Source organism: Camellia sinensis, chromosome 15 (assembly GCF_055761805.1).
Source record: "Camellia sinensis isolate YWXY chromosome 15, ASM5576180v1, whole genome shotgun sequence".
Taxonomy (NCBI): Eukaryota; Viridiplantae; Streptophyta; class Magnoliopsida; order Ericales; family Theaceae; genus Camellia; species Camellia sinensis.
Genome location: NC_138975.1, coordinates 26,591,873 through 26,612,562, shown reverse-complemented (window position 1 = coordinate 26,612,562; position 20,690 = coordinate 26,591,873). Strand labels below are relative to the sequence as shown.

At 38.8% G+C, this 20,690-nt stretch overlaps 1 protein-coding gene across 8 annotated transcripts; it reads right to left on the bottom strand.

The window, feature by feature from the left end:
• Positions 1 to 586: 586 nt before the first annotated feature.
• LOC114291887 (protein ANTI-SILENCING 1) lies at positions 587 to 17,968 on the bottom strand. 8 transcript variants are annotated; one of them, XR_014356920.1, is made up of 15 exons: positions 16,943 to 17,051; positions 15,645 to 16,061; positions 11,115 to 11,283; positions 7,340 to 7,519; positions 7,163 to 7,248; positions 6,868 to 7,084; positions 6,534 to 6,769; positions 6,076 to 6,102; positions 4,432 to 4,524; positions 2,855 to 2,933; positions 2,657 to 2,747; positions 1,846 to 1,949; positions 1,204 to 1,320; positions 1,035 to 1,090; positions 587 to 905 (listed from the first exon to the last, which is right to left on the bottom strand). XR_014356920.1 is itself a non-coding variant. In XM_082909560.1 (15 exons), the coding sequence occupies exons 2-15, from the start codon at positions 16,008 to 16,010 to the stop codon at positions 880 to 882; spliced, it is 1,866 nt and encodes a 621-aa protein (XP_082765686.1). In that variant the 5' UTR covers positions 16,011 to 16,061; positions 17,518 to 17,968; the 3' UTR covers positions 587 to 879. The 8 variants fall into 8 exon arrangements, 7 of the variants coding, with proteins under 7 accessions (XP_082765686.1, XP_082765687.1, XP_082765683.1 ...); XM_082909560.1 differs by lacking the exon at positions 16,943 to 17,051 and adding an exon at positions 17,518 to 17,968 and having other exon boundaries at positions 587 to 919; positions 1,846 to 1,954; XM_082909561.1 differs by having other exon boundaries at positions 587 to 919; positions 1,846 to 1,954; positions 6,534 to 6,694; positions 16,943 to 17,052.
• Between the last annotated feature and the right edge of the window lie 2,722 nt (positions 17,969 to 20,690).

Here is a 20,690-nt window from a genome sequence, read left to right as displayed (position 1 = left end):
ACCAATTTTTTTGACATTCATTTTCTTTCATTGTCTAACCAAACCAAAATAAGTTCTTTTTAAAAAAAAAATAAATCTGCTACATTTTCTTTTACTACCTTTCCTATTTACATATCATTTCTCGTCACAAATTCAAAACCTATACACAACTAAAATGCAAAAGAAAATGATCCTGACAAATAAAACAAGCCATTGCAAACAACTAGATTTAAGTACACAGTCGTCAGCAAGTTCACATTGGTTCTACAAGCTTCGACTGCCTGCCCGCAGCCGCAGTGCAAACATTAGTTTCACATTTTCTTTTTAAATATTATTTATATATATATATATATATATATATATATTACAATGAAACTCAAAGAATTGCAATCATATAATATCAAACACATCAATCACACCACATAAATAGTACAAAGATATCAAACACGACACATAATTAGTACAAATAAACTATCAGAATATGAGAGAAAACCCCAACAAATGGAAGCCATTTTGTTGATCATAATCATACCCATAATATATATATATATATATAGAACAACAGAAAAACAAACATAGTGCTAGGTAGGTAATCTGAAGCGCACACTTAACAGATGGAAGACATTAGTTTCTATTCATAACACAATTTCACTCAACTCGTAACAAGATTTGCTCAAAAACACTTTTGCTGTTGCAGATAGGAAATATAAAAATTGATAGTTGCGGACAAAATGTCATCAAGAAATAGATTTTTACACCAAAAGCTGCATTTACTACTCTGAGGTTTGTAGTTTAGACTATCTATACATTTCTCAAAATGGGCAGGACCCCCCCAAGTATGACACCCAAAAATGGGTACAACCCTCGTAAGTTGTGTGCTCTCTTTCAAGTTTTTCTAAACTAAAATCTATACCCCTGTATGTCATCTGCACAAAACAAACTGTAAGCACAAAAATTTACAAATCCGGATCAGTTCCTCAAGCTTCATGTGTGATTAGAACGAGCCACCACGTGTAATTACAAGATTAGAGAGGGTGCTTCCTAAAACAACTTACTCATCATGACTCATGTTTAGCTGGCTTCTAAGGTCTTCTATCTCCTTTGCCTGTTGCTGTATTAGACAAGATAGTACTGGTATAAACTCTCAAGTCTATCAACACAACAACAAAAGCTAGAAAGTGATCCTTTGCAAATGAAGGATAAATTCAGGAGCTTTTCACTTACCTCATTCAGAGCATCCCACCATAGATTTGATTTTGCTTGCAATACGCGCCATTTCAAGGCCATATCATATTCAATAGTGTTGGGTTGAGAATAGTGTGATGTTGATACTGCATTTTTCTTTTAAAAAGAAAAAAAAGGATATATGAGCAGATAAGAACCACAGACACGTGAAACATGAAATAACACAAGCACACCAACACGAAAGTTTTCGAAGACTGTAGGGGACAACACATGAGAGCTACACAATATATAGTTTTATATAATCATTATACATCATATATAAGGAGGAGAATATGTCATATATATGAATATTTAATACAAAGATCATAATTTTTGAAGCCTAAGGGAGAAGAATAGGAATAAATTTACGATGTTTTTCTTTTATCATTGGATTATAAGTTATTTTATTCAAACTTTAATGTGTTTCATGTGTGTACGTGATAGACATGTGATCCTCAAGTCTTTGAATCGTGTCCAAGTATAGAAATTTTTTAAAAATAATAAAACATGTTTGGATGTGTCCGACAAGTGCTGGGAAGTATCCGACGAGTGTCATGTCGTGTCAGTGTTTCTTAGATGAGCAAATCCTCCAAGAAAAAAAGTTAAGTGCATGAGATAGACGATAGATAGAGGACACATTACCATCTCTTCGCGTTGCTTGTAGAATTTGAATTTGCCAATGATGAGGTGACCAACAAATCTAGTTTGGTCACTAGGCTTCTTTGGCGATCCTTTGCGACCAACAACTGCTCTGCAGAATCAAAGGAAACCACAAATAATATCTTATAAGAAATCTGAAATCCAAGGAAAACTAAAAAACTTGAGATTCTCCAATAGATGAATAAAATTATTAGATTGAAATGCTTGAATTAGCCTTTTCTTACCTAAAATGCAGAGTTTCAGAATTTCAATAAACATATAAATTACTTTACAAAGTGATATGGTTTCAAAACTCTTTAATTGCAATACAGAGAACTGATTACATCTATAGATGATTTGACATTGAATCAACTTCATTTCATTTTTTTTTTGACCCACCACCCTATGGATGTAATCTGTAAAAAATCATCTATCTATACCTTATAAAAAACCTATATACATATATCCCATCTTTCTGATCTAAGCAACCAACAAGCATCCATGGATGTTGGAACCCATGTGAACTCCCACAAAAGTGAGATAAAAAAATAAATAATAAATAAAAAACAAGAGAAAAAACAGTATGCATCAAGAGTATTTATCAAGTGGAAAGTATAAAAATTGAACAAGAGAATTATAACGGCCCCGTTGGTAGAACTGTGAAAAAGTGATAATAGATTATAACTTGATAGATTATACCTTATAGCTGTGAGTATAAGCTAGTAACTTGTTTGGTGTAACTGTGAGATTATAGATTTAAGCAATAGAGCAGTGTTTAGTAAATAAGCTGAACATACAAGTGATTATCAACTACCTTCCGTTTGTGAGCATTAGGCATTTCCTGTTTAATTCGGTAAGAGCAAGTTCTGCTGCATCCTTCGATTTGAATATAACAATAGCTTGTCCTGTTGGCAAATAAAAGAATAATTGAATGTTCACAAGTTATTGGTGCAAAAAGCATAACTCATTATGATAAAAGTTTGAAAGGAGAAGGCCAACAAAAAAGCCATACCATAGTGTGGGCTGGAAAAAGAGCTGCACTGTACCATCTTCGCATTAACATTTGCCTTGAAGGCATGCCAAACTAAATCCTGAGAAACAAGGGCAAAGATTAAACTGCTATCATGGTGTTTCGTGGGATTTCTCAAAGTACTTTCTGACCATAGAAGTCCTTTTAATTTTTTATTTATTTATTTATTTTTGTATTTTAGGTGAGGTTGAAAAGAAGGAATTCCACCAAAAGTGATCCGCTAGGAAGTCTGTTTTGATGAAGTTGCTTGGCGTGGCTTCCTAAAATGCTTCCAAAGTGACTTTCATGAGTATTGATATAAGTTAACAGAAAAAATTTATTCCCTATGCTATTCTTATTTATGTAAGACACTGCCCATAATATGCTAATGTTAATAGCATTTACAAGTTGAAACCTACAAATACAGACAATGTCTTCGAGCTTGGAGAACCTTATCCACGTTGGTCGTGCATTAACTCTACATTTGTTAATTTTAAATACATATATATATATGTGTGTGTGTGTATTTGTTTTCTTAGGCTGTCTTCTACTTTAAATACAATTGTTAAGTTCGAATATATATACACTTGTATTGTTACAAACCTATGTTGATTAACAATAGGCTTCACCATGCAAATATTAATGGTAGCTGTTTGACAGTTCAAAAATGTTGCCGCCAAATGCATATTTAAGCCTTGTGTCGCACACAATTGGGGTCAACTATGACGTGGGTAAGCCCATAAAGGCTATAACCCACTATAAACAATCCAAACCCACCACTTAGGGCCCAATACATAATTCAACTAATGAAGCCCAACATTGCTGGAGCTCAACATGGCATCAAGAACCAATGACAGGTAGACACGTGGCAGGTGAAGGACAGGCCACATAAACAAACAAAGATCCTGCAAAGTTATTGCACTGCACATCAGCCATTAATGAGGCCCCTTGCAGCATTTATTGCAATAACCCCTCCCCGTCGAGACAGAACGGCCTCACCATGAACAAGGCAAAATAGAACATAGACTTTTGGCCAAGATGGCAGGTCGGACGGGACAACAAAATGATTACCAAAGGATATAAGCAGACGTCGAAGACAAGAAGGAGGTTAAGCTTTCTATCTCTAATCTCTCCACATTCCATCTCTCTTTCTAACTTGCTTGTCGAAGGGTTCGCTGGAGGACTCCCCGTTCCCCGTTGAACTCTTTTGTAGGTTCCATTGTGGGCTTAGTCATTCGGACATAGGTTTGAGGAGCGTGGATCAGTCCGACCCGTTCCACCTGGAACGAACTGTATCATCAAACTACATAAATCCTTTTTCGATATTCTGCTCTACCAAGTGCTATAAGCTCAGTTAAATTAAATGAATCCATGTATTTTTTTTTGCTACATTCCAAAGTTAGTTTATGTCATCTTCTCCCCTTAACAATTCCATTTATGGAGATTATATACCACTCTTCATTACCATTATATCTATAGATATCGTTGTACATGACCAAATCATCTTAGGCTACTCTGTCTCTCTCAACTTAAGTGGTGTCTCCAATTGAATGAGAATCACATGTTCCAATCATACATACCTCTACTTCTGATGATGTATACGATGGATCCAGGTTTTCTAGAAAGACGAGAGTTCCTTTTTCATAAGCCCTCTGCATCCTTTCCTCCCAAGGCTGGAGACAAAATAAATTCAAAAGGAGGGGGAGGGGGGGATTTACAAAATTAGCAGTGTATTAGTATGTACTGAAATTAAAAATATCAACCATTCAATCAAGTTTTGATAATATAATCATAAAAATATCTATCCAAAGACATCTAAACTATGACTACAAGCAACAAATTGAATGTGTTCCACAATTATGAAATCTAAACAGAAGACAAAATTCTAGTCTAGGCAAACTAAATATCACGTCCAATTGTAATGTAAAAGAAGCAAATGTGTGGGACTTGGCTAATCATATGGAGTTGAGGCTCTTGATTTTGAAACAAAAAAAATAAATAAATAAAAAGATTTTACAAATCAAGCACATTGCTACAGAACAATGAAGCATTATCAAATTGAAAAATGGAATGTGTTGAATTTGGACAGAAATTTTTACTGTGGTGAGAGTAACCATGAACAAGGTGGCGGAGCCTCTAAAATGAGCAAGGCCTGTACAAGTAACGAATTCAAAGTGATTGTCTACTCTTTCACTGAATTACCCATGGGAATAGTCTAACCAAAGTAATTGAGATTCTTACGCAAAAATCAATCCAAAACTTGTTTTCGCACCAAATTCAACTCAAAACATATCAATCTTAGTGCAAGAATTGGTTGACCTTGCACAACATGAGCCATCCTACTACTGGTCCTACCCCTAACTTCTAATTTGCCCGTCTCTGTGTATTCTTCCAGAAAGTTCTTTGGTTCCTTATCTTGTCAATTGTCCAATCCTAACTGAGCAATTCTACTACACTGATTTCAAGAAAAATTATGTTTCTTGACAATTGTCTAACCTAACACATCATTTCAACTACAGTCATTTTAAATAAAAATTGTTTCATGACTACTCATTACGAGCTATCATAAACCATTTGTTATCTTGCTTTTCATCAAGAAATTAAAAAGTAAAAATAAATTAAATTAAAAATCCTCTATTTGCGCAGTTCAAACAATACCTTAAAGGACTTGTCCACATATTTCACCTTCACTTTCATTCGAGGGTGATCTGCTGCAAATTTCTCCTTGTGGAGTGGCCACATTCAGTATCTATTTATCGATCCTTGAACCTCTACCGTATTAAGGGCCTATCCCTAAGTGGTGGCAAAAGAATTGAAAGAATTGCAACTCTCCACAATATCAGTTCCCAAACATTAGTATGCTACCCATCTATCAACCCTCTAAATCAGCCCTTTTAAACCCCAAAAAGTTAGTATGCTACCCACCTGTCAACCCCTAGTTAAAGATGCTTGTATGACATTTCATGTCAAAATGTCACCTCACTGGCTATTAGTAAGGAACATGATAATATTAAACACCAAAATAAGAACATTTCTGAATTTTCTTCCTAGTTCCTTAAACTGTTGCTGTTGTACCTTTTTAATTCCTTTTTGTTCATAACTCATAAGCAATGAAATACTATACACCATTTTCTAAGATAACAAAAAAGCTCACCAAACATAGATAATTCATCATTATCATAGAAAGAACAGGATAATATAATAATATCCAAGAATTAACTCACTTGTTGCTTGAACCATTTACTTGTATCCTGCAAGCAAGAAGAGAAAAAATTTAGAAAAGTTAGGGAACTGCCCAAATCAAACTAGCAAGTGAATTTGCAAATATACTAGTGTGCTTGTGTTACAAGTACTCTTAATTTGCTCCTAAGTGTTCAACATTTAAATTGTAATTGTCATGTCTTGGAGGCTTAGCTATTCACAAGGAAATAGCCAAAAGCATATTTAATACCTAGAGAAGTTCTCAACTTCAAGGAGTAATAGTCCATTCACTAATAAAGGGTAAAACCAGAATAATTGTTCAAATTAGTAAGAATAATCAAGTAACCAATATGCATCCAATTTTCGAGGACATTATCTGTCTTTGAGACCTACACATTAACTAATTCCTAGAAAGCAGAAGTGAATTATTTTATGAAATTGATAATTTAAAAGTCTTCCACTTAAAAATTCAAGACTTTACCTCACCCGGCTTCCTTGTAACCTCCAAAATCTGGCTGTCAGTTTTGATGCCCTTATCTTGTTCATGTTGAGCAACTGATGTATCAGAAATCTTCCTTGCCTTCTCATGAAAATTTACCCCCTTAGATAGTTCCGAGTTCTTGATGACAGGATCTACAGCATCTACAGATTTCACTCGAATATCAGGTAATCTTGGGAGAGTATCAGACAATTTTGCAGGATCGTCTTTAAGACCAACTGTAAAAGTGTAGTAATTTCACTATTATTCCCACACAAAGCTTCGAAGGAAAATAATAAACAAATATATAATATCAACACCTCATACAAAGATTTACCAATACATTGAACCTTCCTCTTTTTCAGTGGTCTAATATCTGATAAATTTGTGGTTGACAGATTGTCGGAATGTTTCATTTCAGCCTTATCTGCCACTTGAGCATCCCCAGCCCCAACCTTACCAATAAAAGTTTTAGGTCTAGCCACAATATTCTCATCTCTAAATCTTGATTGTTTACTCAAACTAGCAGCTGGGATCTTTAATTCTGCAGATGCCAGAAACAAGATAATTTAGTTGAATTTATAAATAATAATAAACCATCAAGATATATTTCTGGCTTCTGCTAAATCACCTTTGGCTGCTGGTTTAGCACTGATGTCAGTCCTTTCATCTTTCACTGGATTCCTCATTGCAGCTGGGATCTTTAATTCTGCAGACACTGGAAACAACATAAATTCATTTAGTAGAACAATTTAATTAAATAATATAAAAAATCCATAAAGAAATATTCCTGGCTTCTTCTAAATCACCTTTGGCTGCTGCTGGTTTAGCACTGATATCAGTCTTTCCATCTTTCACTGGATTCCTCACAGCAGTGACCCCTTCAACCTTCAAAAACGAACTTGAGCATCTACTCTTCTCATTCAAATTTGCATCATGTTCCATAGTAATGAGCTTTTGACCTTTTTCCTTATTAAAAAAATGCTTCACTGCAACATAGATATATGGAAGAGTATGATTGCCATGTCAAGCATTCAGCTGATTAGGAGAGAAAAAAAATAGCGATTCAGTAACATATGTGTTAGAATTTACCATCACCTACCACCACTACCACCTCACCTACTCCACTAAACCTAACCCACTACACCACTACCACCTCACCTACTCCACTAAACCTAACCCACTACACCACTATCACCATCCACTACACACCATCCACTACACCTATATAAGGAACCATTTGTAATAGACAGAATATACATCAATATATATCAATCAATAATACATACAATTTATTCTCTCCTTTCTCTATATCAATATATTTTTTACATGGTATCAGAGCAGGTTTAGAACCTAATATTTTTCGCTTCACCGGCGGGCGGCAACCTCACCTTAGCCGTCCGCCGGACCTCAATCTATTCCGCTTATTTTCTACACATACCTTCCACTCTCCACAGCCGTAACTCTGCAAGAAGAGATCTCTAAGCTCTCTCTCCTTTCTCTCGAGAGCTTGTTTTTACCGCTGCTGTACATTGGATTGATGCAAGAACACTATGTCAGGCAAGGAGGAAGATGTCAAAGAGCATGAAGGTGTGGATGAAGATGTCCCAGAGGACTCTGAAAAGGCCATGCCATCACCCCAACAGGAGGAGGAAGCTGTTAAGAGCAAGTATGGGCCCAAGAAACCACCACTTATTTGTAAGGACCATGAACGTGCTTACTTTGACTCTGCTGATTGGGCTCTGGGGAAGCAAGGTGGAGAGAAGCCCAAAGGACCACTCAAGGCACTTCAACCTAAACTGCAGCCAACACAACAGCAAACCCGATACCGGAAATCGCCTTGTGGTCCGTCAGATGGTGAAGGAGAGAACACTCCATCAGAGGATGCAGCTGCAAATGAATGAGAGGCCACTGTTGGTCTTTTGATGTTGTGAGAACTAGTGGTTCGTATTCTAATATCTGAATAGGCGACCACTAAATTTCTGCACTCTCTTTCCACGCAGTTCCCAAACACATCCACTACCTCACCTTTATTTCCATTATTATAAATGACACCCACCAATTTGTCAACTTTCCCACCATTTCGTATGATGACAGGAGGAGACAGCACATGGAGGGGACACACACAGCAGCACATAGTCCAAACCCATTTTCTTTTCTTCTTTTCTTTCTTTATTTATTTCTTTTAATCACCTTTTGCACCCCACTTTCCTTTTATTTATTTTATTTTATCTTCCTTTTTTCGTAATCAAAAAAAAAAAAAAAAAAAAAAAAAAAAACATCCACCCACATGGCATGTCCCTCAACCTTTTGACAAGTTATTTTTCTTTTTCTTCTTATCCCCGTATTTATCATTTTCGTTTTTTCCTATATATATATATATTAACAAAAAAAAAACAAAAAACAAAAAAAAAAACAAAAAAAACCAACAATACAGATTTGCACAACAACTTTGTTTTATTTATATTAGGGATCAACCCCGATCACAATTTTACACCAAAAAAAAAAAAAAAAAAAAAAAAAACAAACAAACAAACAAACAAACAAAAAAACCAACAACAAACCAAAACACAACTCCAAGACCGCCACCCACCGACCTCACTTCTTCGCCTATTCCGCCGGTCTTTTCTTCTTGCCTCCGTCCTGGGCGGCCCTTGACGGTGTTGCCTCCGTGTTTCCCACTCCACTGGGCACGATCACTATTCCCTGCTCCTCCACTGCAGCATATGGCGGCCCTCCAAATCGGAACATCACGGTGGCCTTCCGCTTCAGCTCCTTATTTTCTGCTTTCAGCACACTTATCTCTGCTCGCGCATCCTTATACATGCGTTGGAGCAGAGCCAGTTGGGCGTTTAACTGCTGCACTTCATTTGTCCTACTCTGCAGCCGGTTCGACAAATTTGTGACCGCCGTCATGGTTTCCACACATGACTTCAAGGTATACTGATTGGCCTCCACATCTGACTGCACTGCCATTCTTTGCTCCACCGACCGCATCGGAAAGTTCAACGGAGCAAACTCCGGGGCGCTTGGTTGAGGTTCCAGTGCCACCGCACCAGTTCTCTCTCCTGTTGACTCGTTGAGGTCGGGAAAGAGGGTGAGCAGTCCACGGGAAGACGAAGCCATTTTCTGGGCAACAGAGTATTACAGCGTATTACAGAGTTTCTCTCTCAGCAACCGCAGAGTTTTTTCAGAGGTTTTGTAGCAAGTTTTGTCTCTGCCTTAGCCTCAGCATCAACCTTGGTTAAATAGCCAAGGCAGCCACGCGCATCGCGCGCCTCTTGACGCCAGCCGACCAACGGGCGCGCAAGCCAAGGCGCCCACGTGCCTCGCCATCATGTCTGGCACGCCTTTTTATGGATTGGGCACGCCTTTTGATGGCACGCCTTTTTATGAATTGGGCACACCTTTTGAGGGTGCGACTTTTTAAGGGTCCGACAAGACTCTGTAAACTGTCCCGACATAGATTCCGGTTAGTTTCTACAAGGGTCCGACAAGACTCTGTAAACTGTCCCGACATTGATTCCGGTTAGTTTCTACAAGGGTCCAGCAAGACTCCGTAAACTGTCACAACAGCTGTCACAACATCGTCTGCTACAACGGTCCGACATGACCCCATAAACTGTCTTCTACATCGGTCTGACACTGCCATCCAGTGTTCTCTACACCGTTATGACACCACCATACAGTGTCCTCTACAACGTTATGACACCCCCATACAGTGTCCTCTACAACGTTATGACACCACCATACAGTGTCTTCACCAACGGTCTGACACGACCATACAGTGTCTCCTATCCTTTTTTTTATGTATTTTCTTGTTTTGTTCCTCTCTTCAAACTCAAGTTGGTTAGTTTCTATCCTCCTTGAGTTTGCGGGGGGCTGTTAGAATTTACCATCACCTACCACCACTACCACCTCACCTACTCCACTAAACCTAACCCACTACACCACTACCACCTCACCTACTCCACTAAACCTAACCCACTACACCACTATCACCATCCACTACACACCATCCACTACACCTATATAAGGAACCATTTGTAATAGACAGAATATACATCAATATATATCAATCAATAATACATACAATTTATTCTCTCCTTTCTCTATATCAATATATTTTTTACAATATGATAGAACATGAACATTACCCTCTAGTTCTTCATCAAGAATATTCAATTTATTTGCCTTCATTTTAACAATATAAATAAAAATATTGCAAAATCAGCATTCAAGACCCATAATGTTGGTGACTATCTCACAAAGTAGAAAATAGATTTGAAGAAATTATTCACATCCCAGCGTTGTAATCAAAAGAATTCAATACTTCAAAACTTTTTTTGCAGTAATTTTTTAAACTTATGCCATTTGTTTCCCCTCTTCATGGAAAAGGACTAATTCAAAAAGGGTTTTACAAAAATACCAAAATTTGCAGATGACATACTTCAATACTACTTGAAATGCCATATGCACCCAACCAAAAGAAACATATTCATACAAATTTCCGATAATCAGAAGCAGGCAAAGTGCCCGAAAATAGTAAATAAACATTATAACTCAGGAGCATGAACCACTAACCATTAATTCCAGCTATTACATCCACAAAGCTGTGAGATATTGTGCAGCTTCCAACATCAAAAGTACGATAGAAAATGTAATCAGCCATTAACAATTCTTCTTCAGATGCTTGAGGATTTCTGTTGTCCTTTGATGTACAGACAACATTACATTTTCCAACAATTGCTTCCTAAAACAAATGAAACAAACAAGGTCAAATGGCTAATAATCTAATACTTCAGCTATGAACGTCTTTGTTGTTCTTAATACTTAATACAAAACCACCACCAGACTCCAGAGTCAAAAAATAAAATAAAAAATCTAAATCAACACTACCTGCATAGACATTTGGCTGACACGTCATTGATACAAGAGCAACATGCATATATAAAATCTCATCTTTACCAATATCAAAGTGTAATCTCATACAATATCAATAATGCTTTTAGACCCTTGTGCATCCAATCTCAATCTCCATACTGACTTTAATCCACTAATCACAAAGGGGTTTTCACTAGGTAACTGAAAAACTTTACAATACAACTTCAAGGGTTTTCACTAGGATCCATCCTCAGCCTCTTCCATATACAATAACACAAATGGGTATAATAATCGAATACTAAGAAGTACAAAAATTGGCACGGGATAAGAACACAGGACACGGACATGGACACAACACTTCTCCAAAAATTAAGACAGACACATAGGAACTCGTATAATATATAAAATACAAAAATGTACAGATCATAAATCCATATAAAAAAAGTAACATCATTTTAATCAAATTAGGGATTTAAAAAAAGCACAACAATAGTTTTATCAAGATATCAAAAGCACTAAATAAAAATTCAAGACTAAACATCCATGGAACTTTAACATTTTCCCAAATGCATTTGACACCAATACGTGAGACCAAATCAAGTGTTTGTGCTTCATAGTTTAGCATAAAAATAATCTAGCTGATAATTATTGGAGATTGTTGAAAGACGACAATGGTAATCAGATGCCAAGGACATGGGAGAATTTTTTTTTATAGGTTTCTCTCTTTCTCCTTCCCGATTCTTAATATTTTAGGTTTTTTAGATCTAATGTTTGTCAAGCGGTATAACTTATTCACCTTACCTCATTTTCTTTTTTAAGTATTTATTTAGTTTTTTTTTTTCATTTTTAAAAAAAGATGTGTGCCAGAAGAGTCATCGGTTTGTCCTCAAAGTGCCTCTCAAGCATGTCCAAAATGTGATCCTAGCATGACCCCACTTGTCCATAATTCAAAAAATAATTTTGAAGTCTTTTCAGGTGTTTGACATGTGTCTCAAGTGTTTGTGTCCCAAATGTGTCAGACACTAATATGTAGTTCCAGGAGAGGTGTTTGTGCTTCCTAGATCTAGAAAACTAGGAAAAGGGTGCTAACCCTTGAGCCCAACCATGTATCTAAGTGACTAGTGATGTGTGTGATGGTCAGAGTGTATGAAAGACTCCAATGAGCAATCTCTTAAAAATTTGAGTTGAAGGTTGAAGCTACAATCACTCACAAGAAGAGTGAGATGTAAGTTTGAAAGAGAAGAAAATTGTACATCATAAACCTATTCGATTAACATTAAACTAAAATAAGTCAAAAGCCCTAAACAAAAAAGTAACTCGGTACAAAAATACCCCAAAATCAAATATAAAACAACCAAATGCTGCTAAACAAAAAATGTTGCTAAACGAATGATAATCAATCTTAATATACTTGGTACACTCATGAAAGACAAAATTATGTGCAATTTGAATAACACTCTTATTATCACAATTTAGAGTAGAAGAGAAGATTTGAACGCCCAAATGAAAGAGAAACCAACAGAGTCAAACAATCTCAGCAGTAGCATAAACCATAGCACGATGTTCGGCTTCAACAGAGAATGAGCAATGACAAGTTGTTTCTCGCCTTCTCAAAAGATAAGAGTCACCCAAAAAAACATAGACCATGCTTGATTTAGAAATTTTCAAAAAAAAAATTCGAGTTTTCGATCCATATTTTTTGGTCTCTAGTGAGTTTTTTAAATATTTTAATCAATTTTCTTTTACTTTATTTTTTATTTGATAAATAAATGATTAGAAATTATTAGAAAACATCAAGGCGATGGAAAGAATACAAAATGAGAACCCACAAAAAGACCAAAAACTAACTAATCAACTCATCCACAAAATCTATAAAGGCCAACACATCCGGGTCCACCAAAATTGTAACCTACTATATAAACACCACAAGTAACCTACTCTCCAACCATGGAACCGAATGAAACACTAGCTAGAAAGTTCGTCTATTCTGCTCCAACCAAATCAACCACATTAAACACTGGGCATCAAGCAACCACGCCTTCCTATGTTGTTTCCTAACCTTCGCCCTATACTAACTCCTCAACACCTGCACAACCGAGCCTTACTGAACCCAAACCATCCCAAACAATCCAACAATAAGCATCCATAACTAAGATGCAACTGAATAATGGATAAACAAATGATCCACTGACTCTGCATCTCTACAACACATACAATACCAATACACCAAAATATCCCGACGATGAATCAAATTGTTAATAGTCAAAATACGACCCAAAGCCGCCGTTCACACGAAGAAAACAACTTTGGACAGAGATCCTGCCACCCAAACACTCTTCCAAGGAAACGATAACGCTGCCCGCCCACAAGATCTTGATTATACGAAGACACTAAGAAAACCCCTTTGGCATTCGAACAAACCCACACCACAGTATCCTCTCCTACTCCTCCAAACCGTACCTTATTCAGAAAACCCAAAAGAACAATCAATTAATTACCTCCCAATCCTATCCCTCACAACACAACACAACTGAATATTCCAAACAATCGATTGCCCTTATTGAATCCCATATGATGCCACCATCGTTTCTGGATCAATAGCAATGCAAAAAATCAAAGGAAACATCACCTCCAAAGAATCCTCACCACACCATCTATCTCGCCAAAACAAAACCCAATCCCCCACTACAACCTAAGGTGAACCCGCTTCTAGAGCTCCCCTTGCCCTAACCAAATCCCCTTCCACAAACTCCGCCCATGTGACTGCCACACCCTTCTAGTACACCAATTACCCTTTCCCAAAACATACTTAGTCGCCACCACCCTTCTCCAAAACCTCTCCCTCTCCTCCACAAACCACCACAACCATTTTCCCAAAAGAGCCAAATTAAATGGAACCAAACTTCGAACCCCCAACCCACCCCTCTTTTTAGGAATACAAATCCGATCCCAAACCACTAAATGATAATGAGAAGCCCCCCCTCCCCCCCCCCCAAAAAAAAAAATCCCATAAGAACTCACGCTGTAATTTCTCTAACCTCTTAGCAACTACCACAGGGATCGCATGCATAGACATAAAATATGTCGAAATACTTGAGAGCACACTCTTCATTAAAGTAACCCTGCCTCCTTTCGATAAATATTGACTCTTCCAACCCACCAACCGCTGTTGCGCTCAATCCACCACCCCATCCCACACCCTTGTCGCCTTAAAAGTTGCTTCCAACGGTAAACCCAAAATAGCTGCCAAGACCAGGAGATGCCCCACCTCGCCCACTAGAATCATCCCCGACTTTGCCAAGTTCACTCTCAACCCCGACACTGCCTCGAAACACAACAAAACACATCTCAATTACCCAATCTGATCGACATCCGCCCCACAAAAGGGAAGAACATCATCACCATAAAAAAAAATGGGACACAATTAGACTCGCTACCGACGCATCATGAGCATTATGCGTGTGGTTTATTTTTCTAATGCATTTGTTAGTTTCTGTGTTTAGTATTTTACTAATCCTGGTTAGGTTTAATGGATCTCTAACTAGTATTTCACATGGGATGAAAGAAAGCAAATTAATCTTGCAAGAAGAGTTTACGTTGTCAAATCACGAATTGTATGAAGAATCAAAATCCCAATTTTAGTAATGAATCAACATCGAATAGAGAATCATAAAATTTGGCACAGAAAAATAAACACTCTTAGAAGTTATATTTGACATTTTCACTCGAAAAAAGGTAAAAAGGGTCCGATTTTGTTAGGCTCAATCATCTCAAGGATCACAAAACATAAATCAAATTGTGAACAGTGTGAATCACCACCAAAAACTCACCCATAAATTCACATTGATGCATGCATGAATTGTGAATTGTAAGATTCTGACAATAGAGCTCTCAATGCAAATGGGCATGGCTCAATATTTGAAGACATTTGTGAAGAAACACATACTTTATAACATGTTATAACACAAAATATTGTTCTCCACTTGTTTAGTAAAAGCCGACCAATGTACACCATCTAGTCATTGTACAAGGATCAACATTGACATTCATCTTAGACATAGATACAAATATCAAAAGAAAGTGCTTCATTTGTTACAAAATACAAATACAATAGCTTTTTTATTTGATAAAAAGCAAAACAAAATGCATCTCTAATACTTTTTCTATTTTTGAAGCTTCAATAAACTTAAAAGAATATATAGAAAACATAAGAGAATGAATTCAAATTACCGGAGGATTGAGATTGAAAAGGCCTTTGCCTTCACCGGAAGCTAAGAATATTTCATTCTTGAGTGGCACAACATCTTGCAACCAATATTGAATCTCAATAGGTTGAAAGAACCATACAATCTTCACGAATTTTTTGTGCCTACCCGTCTCGCACATCCTTATAACTTTACCAATAGATGGATTGGGCATATTTTCACCCCATATATACACACAATCATAAAGAAAATACTCCACACCGTCATATTTAAATGACTCATAAAATTGGACATCTTTGTTTGGCCCACCAATTCCCTTCTTGTGGCCCCAACTAAATTCAATATTCTCTTCTACATTCTCTTCTACAGTTGCTTCTCCAGGGCACGACATAGCATGAAACCTCTGACTAGTTAAGACTTTATTTGTTATGTCTTTGGCAACCTAAAATTGAAAGAAAATAATAAAGTAATGTAGTGGGAAAAACAATAACACGTCTCAATCATAAAATCTATTTACATAATCTAAATAGAACTATTGCCAATGCCAAATTGCAAACATATGCTATAGTTTATAAAAGCCCTAAAGGATCAAGGCAAAATACTCCGAGCAAATCATGAAGTTAATGCTTAATGCATCAATAATCACTAGAAATACAAATATCAAAAAAATTGAATAATACAATACATATAAACAAGGTTGATTACAACTAGAAATTCCAACATTAACACTAATCAAAAACCAGAATATTCAATAACTTGGTAAAAATAAAATAAAGAAAGGGATCTATTTTACAAAAGGAGACACAAATATGCAACACGTGACATCTACATCTTTAGCACATCTCCAGTTACATCTCTAAGCAAACTAGAAATCATTGTAAAACCATTCATCATCCATGTTTACATGTCTTGTTTCATCTCTATAAATCAACAAACTATTCACTTAAAGTTTGGGATGATTCCATTAAGCCAAACACCTATTTCAAAACTAGCCATGAACCTCTCCTATTAATGGTGGTAATATGAATTTAACATGCATAAGAAACATTACATTATTGTTGAAAAAAATAATAAATAATAAATAAAAACTAGGGCAAAATCCACTTTTATCCCCCGTGGTATGACTCAGTAGCGCTTCATCTCCTGTCTTTTGAAAATAGCCACACGCCCCCATATGATTTTGGACTAAAATGCTACTGTTACATTTTTTTGTTAAAATGGACAAAGAGTGTACTATACATGCTTGTTTAGAGAGTGGGGGGAAAATTTTGTAATCCAAGTCAAAAGTCCTATATATAAAGACATATTTACGTTTACCCTTACATTCATCTTCTATTGTCAAACCTCAACTCAAATCTGAACCCTAGCCCACTACCTCTCCCTCAACCCACATCCACCAGCCACCACCCCCATTTCTTCGCTGCCACCACCTGCCACTGCATTCTTCATTTAGCTTGCGTTTCTTTTCTTTTTTTTCTTTTTTAGGGGTGCTTTGTCCTATATTTTTTGGGTGTTGCCTCTGGTAGGCCTCTTGCCAACTTCTTCTTGTTTGGTTTTTCGCTAGCAGATGATTTGCTTTGTCCTATATGCACCTTTTATATATATATTTATATAAAATAAAAATAAATAAAAATAAAAACATATCTTTACATTTTCTGAATCATAATAAAAATAAAAATCATAATTAAACAAAACATAAAACAAAACTAACCATAGGAGTGCGGTGTGCATGTTAGAATTTCCCTAGATTTCGTCACTTAATTAAAAAAATGACACAGTAATATATCTAAACCAAATCAAGAACATACAGACACTGAAAATCATTGAAAAAAAATTTGAACTCAAAAAACATAAAAATAATACAAGAAAATAATATGGAAAGAGGCAAGAGAAAATACCTTCACGGAACCTCATTAGGCCGGAACCGTCGTCGGAGAGGGGATTTTAGAGAGAGAAAGAGTGAGGGTTCTGAAAAAGAGGAGGGAGAGTAGAAATAAAGAATGTTAAGGGGTTTAGGGGGGTGTTGCTTGTTGCAGAGAATGTACCAGAAACAGGCGGTTAAGGTACACAGCTCATGTGTATATATTATGCACATTTGTTCGAAGAATGGAAATAAAATAAGTGTGGAGTTGGCTATAGTGCGCCGGGTGCGCTTGAAACTGGCCTGAGGCTACCGTACGCGATGAGGCGCTGATTAGACCCCGCGCCGGCTACGCCCCAGGCGATGCAGTCCGAGAACTGGCGCGCGTACGGAGAGAGTGGTTCGGTAATTGCGCTTATGGCGCGTGTTTGACACCCGCAATGATTGTGGTTTGTACGATGTAAAAGGGTTTAAAAGGAATGACTGAAATCCTCCAAAAACAAACACTTCACCTTATAACCCCACATGGTAGAGAGGGAAAATAATAAATAAAAAAAAATTAAAAATAGACGTTGATCAATTACACACATTTATGGGCCGTAAGGTCTCCAAATTAAGAGTCCTAAACTTTTTTCTAAATTTTAAGTGAAAATTTGAGTGGGGTGAGAAAAAAAAAAAAAAAAAGAGTGCTATGAAATTATTAAAAAATATATCAATAATTTTAAATATTTTATTTCATAATGAAGTTCATACATTTATTCTATCATGAGTTAAAATTTATGAGAGTACATACTTCCATCACAACCCATCCATTTTCTTCAAATTTCACATTCCATTCTGATGATACAGGCCGTCCCGGGTGGATGGGTCAGGCTGGCCCAGGTTCTTCAGGTTCTGGTTTCGGGTGGTGATTCCGTCAAATGTCCTGCAAGTAAGTCCAAAGGGGAACGGGGCAGTCCCCCAGTGAACCCTCCGGCGAGAGAATTAGTAGAAGGAAGACAGGAAAAATGTAGCGAAGAAGATGGAGAAATAAAAAACTTAACCTTATTCTTGTGCTTCTCTTGTTGCTTATATCATTTGGTAATCATTTCACTGTCCTTTGTGACGTGCCCCCCTTTTCGCCGAAAGCCTGTGCCATAGCTTACTTTGTTCAGGGTGAGGGGGCTCTGTTCCGACGGGGAGGTGTTGTCGTAATAAATGTTGTGATGGGCTGCATTAATGGTGATGTGTTGTGGCAATAACTCTGCAGATCTTTGTCCGCTGATGTGGCCTGTGTCTCATTTGTCATGTGTCCGAATGCCCTTGGGTGATACAGTCCAGGTGGACTCCAGCTGTCCTGGGCTTTGCCAATTAAGTTATGCTACGGGTCCGAGGTGATGGGTTCGGGGCGGTTTGTCGTGGGCTGTATGCCCCGTGGGCCTGTCCATGTCAGTAGTCCCCCATTTCCGAGTGCAGCTTTAGTCCAACGAAGGGAATAGTAATAAGGAAGAGAAATTCGAACCGAATAGCTGACCGTAAGGGTGGCCAAGTAGGAGGCGTCGGCCGAGAGGCGTGCCAACCGCGAGGGTGGCCGATTGAGACGGGTCGACCGAGAGGCGTGCCGACCGCGAGGGTGGCCGAGTGAGAAGGGTCGACCGAGAGGTGTGCCGATCGCGAGGGTGGCCGAGTGAAAAGGGTCGACCGAGAGGTGTGCCAACCGCGATGGTGGCCGAGTGAGAAGGGTCGACCGAGAGGTGTGCTGACCGCGAGGGTGGCCGAGTGAGAAGGGTCGACCGAGAGGCGTGCCGACCAGGACGACGCGGGGTTCGAAAGGAGAGGGGGTGGGTTGGGGCTATGTGATGATTTGAAATGGAAAAGACAGGGAAAAGGGGGGGACAGTGGGGAAGGGGAGAGGACAGTGCATGGTGGCCATACACGTGGTAATATCGTGGGGGAAGTGAAGCGTTGGAGTAGAAATGAAACGATAGGTCACGAGTGGGGTTTTGAAAAGGCGGCTTTGGCGGTTGATTTGAAAGGTTTTGAAACGGGCGAAAATTAATGCGGATCCACGGAATACGGGTAAACCGTGGGGTGTTGGTATAATGCGTTTCAACTACCTGTGTACAAAAACCCAAAATATCCAAGTGTTAATTCCTACACTGCATACGACATACCTGTGTTAGCATTTTCAGAACTTCCTCGTTCCTGCGTCAGAAGTGAGTTGCAAGTAAACCCTAGAAATGGCACAAGAAGAATGAGTTAATGTGAGGGTGGACCCTTTGGGGGATGATGATGGGGAGGAGTTAGCAGCGCAATACAGGACGGAGGTGCGAATGGTGGGGGAAACATTGGGAGAATCGCAGGCGTCGGTCCTGGTATTGGCGCCACAGCCACTAAGCCAGGTAGAGCCAGATCAGTGGCACACTAAGGCGGATAGATCCACACTCACGGCGGCGGATTTGGAGGTGATTAGGGGACGGTACCAGATTCCGGCGGAGGTAGAGTTACGGCTGCCAACATCAGGGGAAAGGCCGTCTACTATGAGGCCAGGGGAATTTTCCCTGTACGAGGAGGCGCTAAAAGGGGGGCTGAGGCTACCACTGCCTCAAGTGGTGGTTGACGTGCTAAATCGCCTGGAGGTAGCGCCGGGGCAATTGATGCCCAACGCATGGAAGATTCTGCTGGCCTGTGCGAGTGCGTGGCCTAAGGCGAATGGGGGGGAGGCCATGACGATAGACGAGTTCTTCTCATGTTACAAGGCGTCGGGGCAGCAAGAAACTTGGGTCACCCTACAGGCGGTGATGGGGAGGGGGTTGGTGGTAGGGCTGCCTACGTCGATCAAGGGGTGGCGGCCACGGTGGTTCTTCGTGGCAGTTAATGGGGGGATGGGTGTATGCACCATCTGAGAGGTGCCAACCCGGTCGATGGAGTCGAGACTGGGGGTGGTGGCGGAAGAGAGGGTGCAGAGAGTGAAGAAGTGGAGAGAGAGAGAGAAGGTCAAATGGGACGATCTTGTCCAGCCGTCTGCACTGTTTGAGGCGGGGCTGGACCGCAGCCGAAAGGTGGAGACCTCGGCCGGGCGGAGTTGGAGGAGAGGAGGAGAGCACAGGAGGTAGAGGACCGAGCCGTTATGGCCAAGGCCAAGAAGTTGATGGAGGCGCAGAGGGACCGACCGCCTCAACCGATCGCGCGGGAGAGGATCCGACCGTGCCCCAGAGCGTTGGGGGAAAA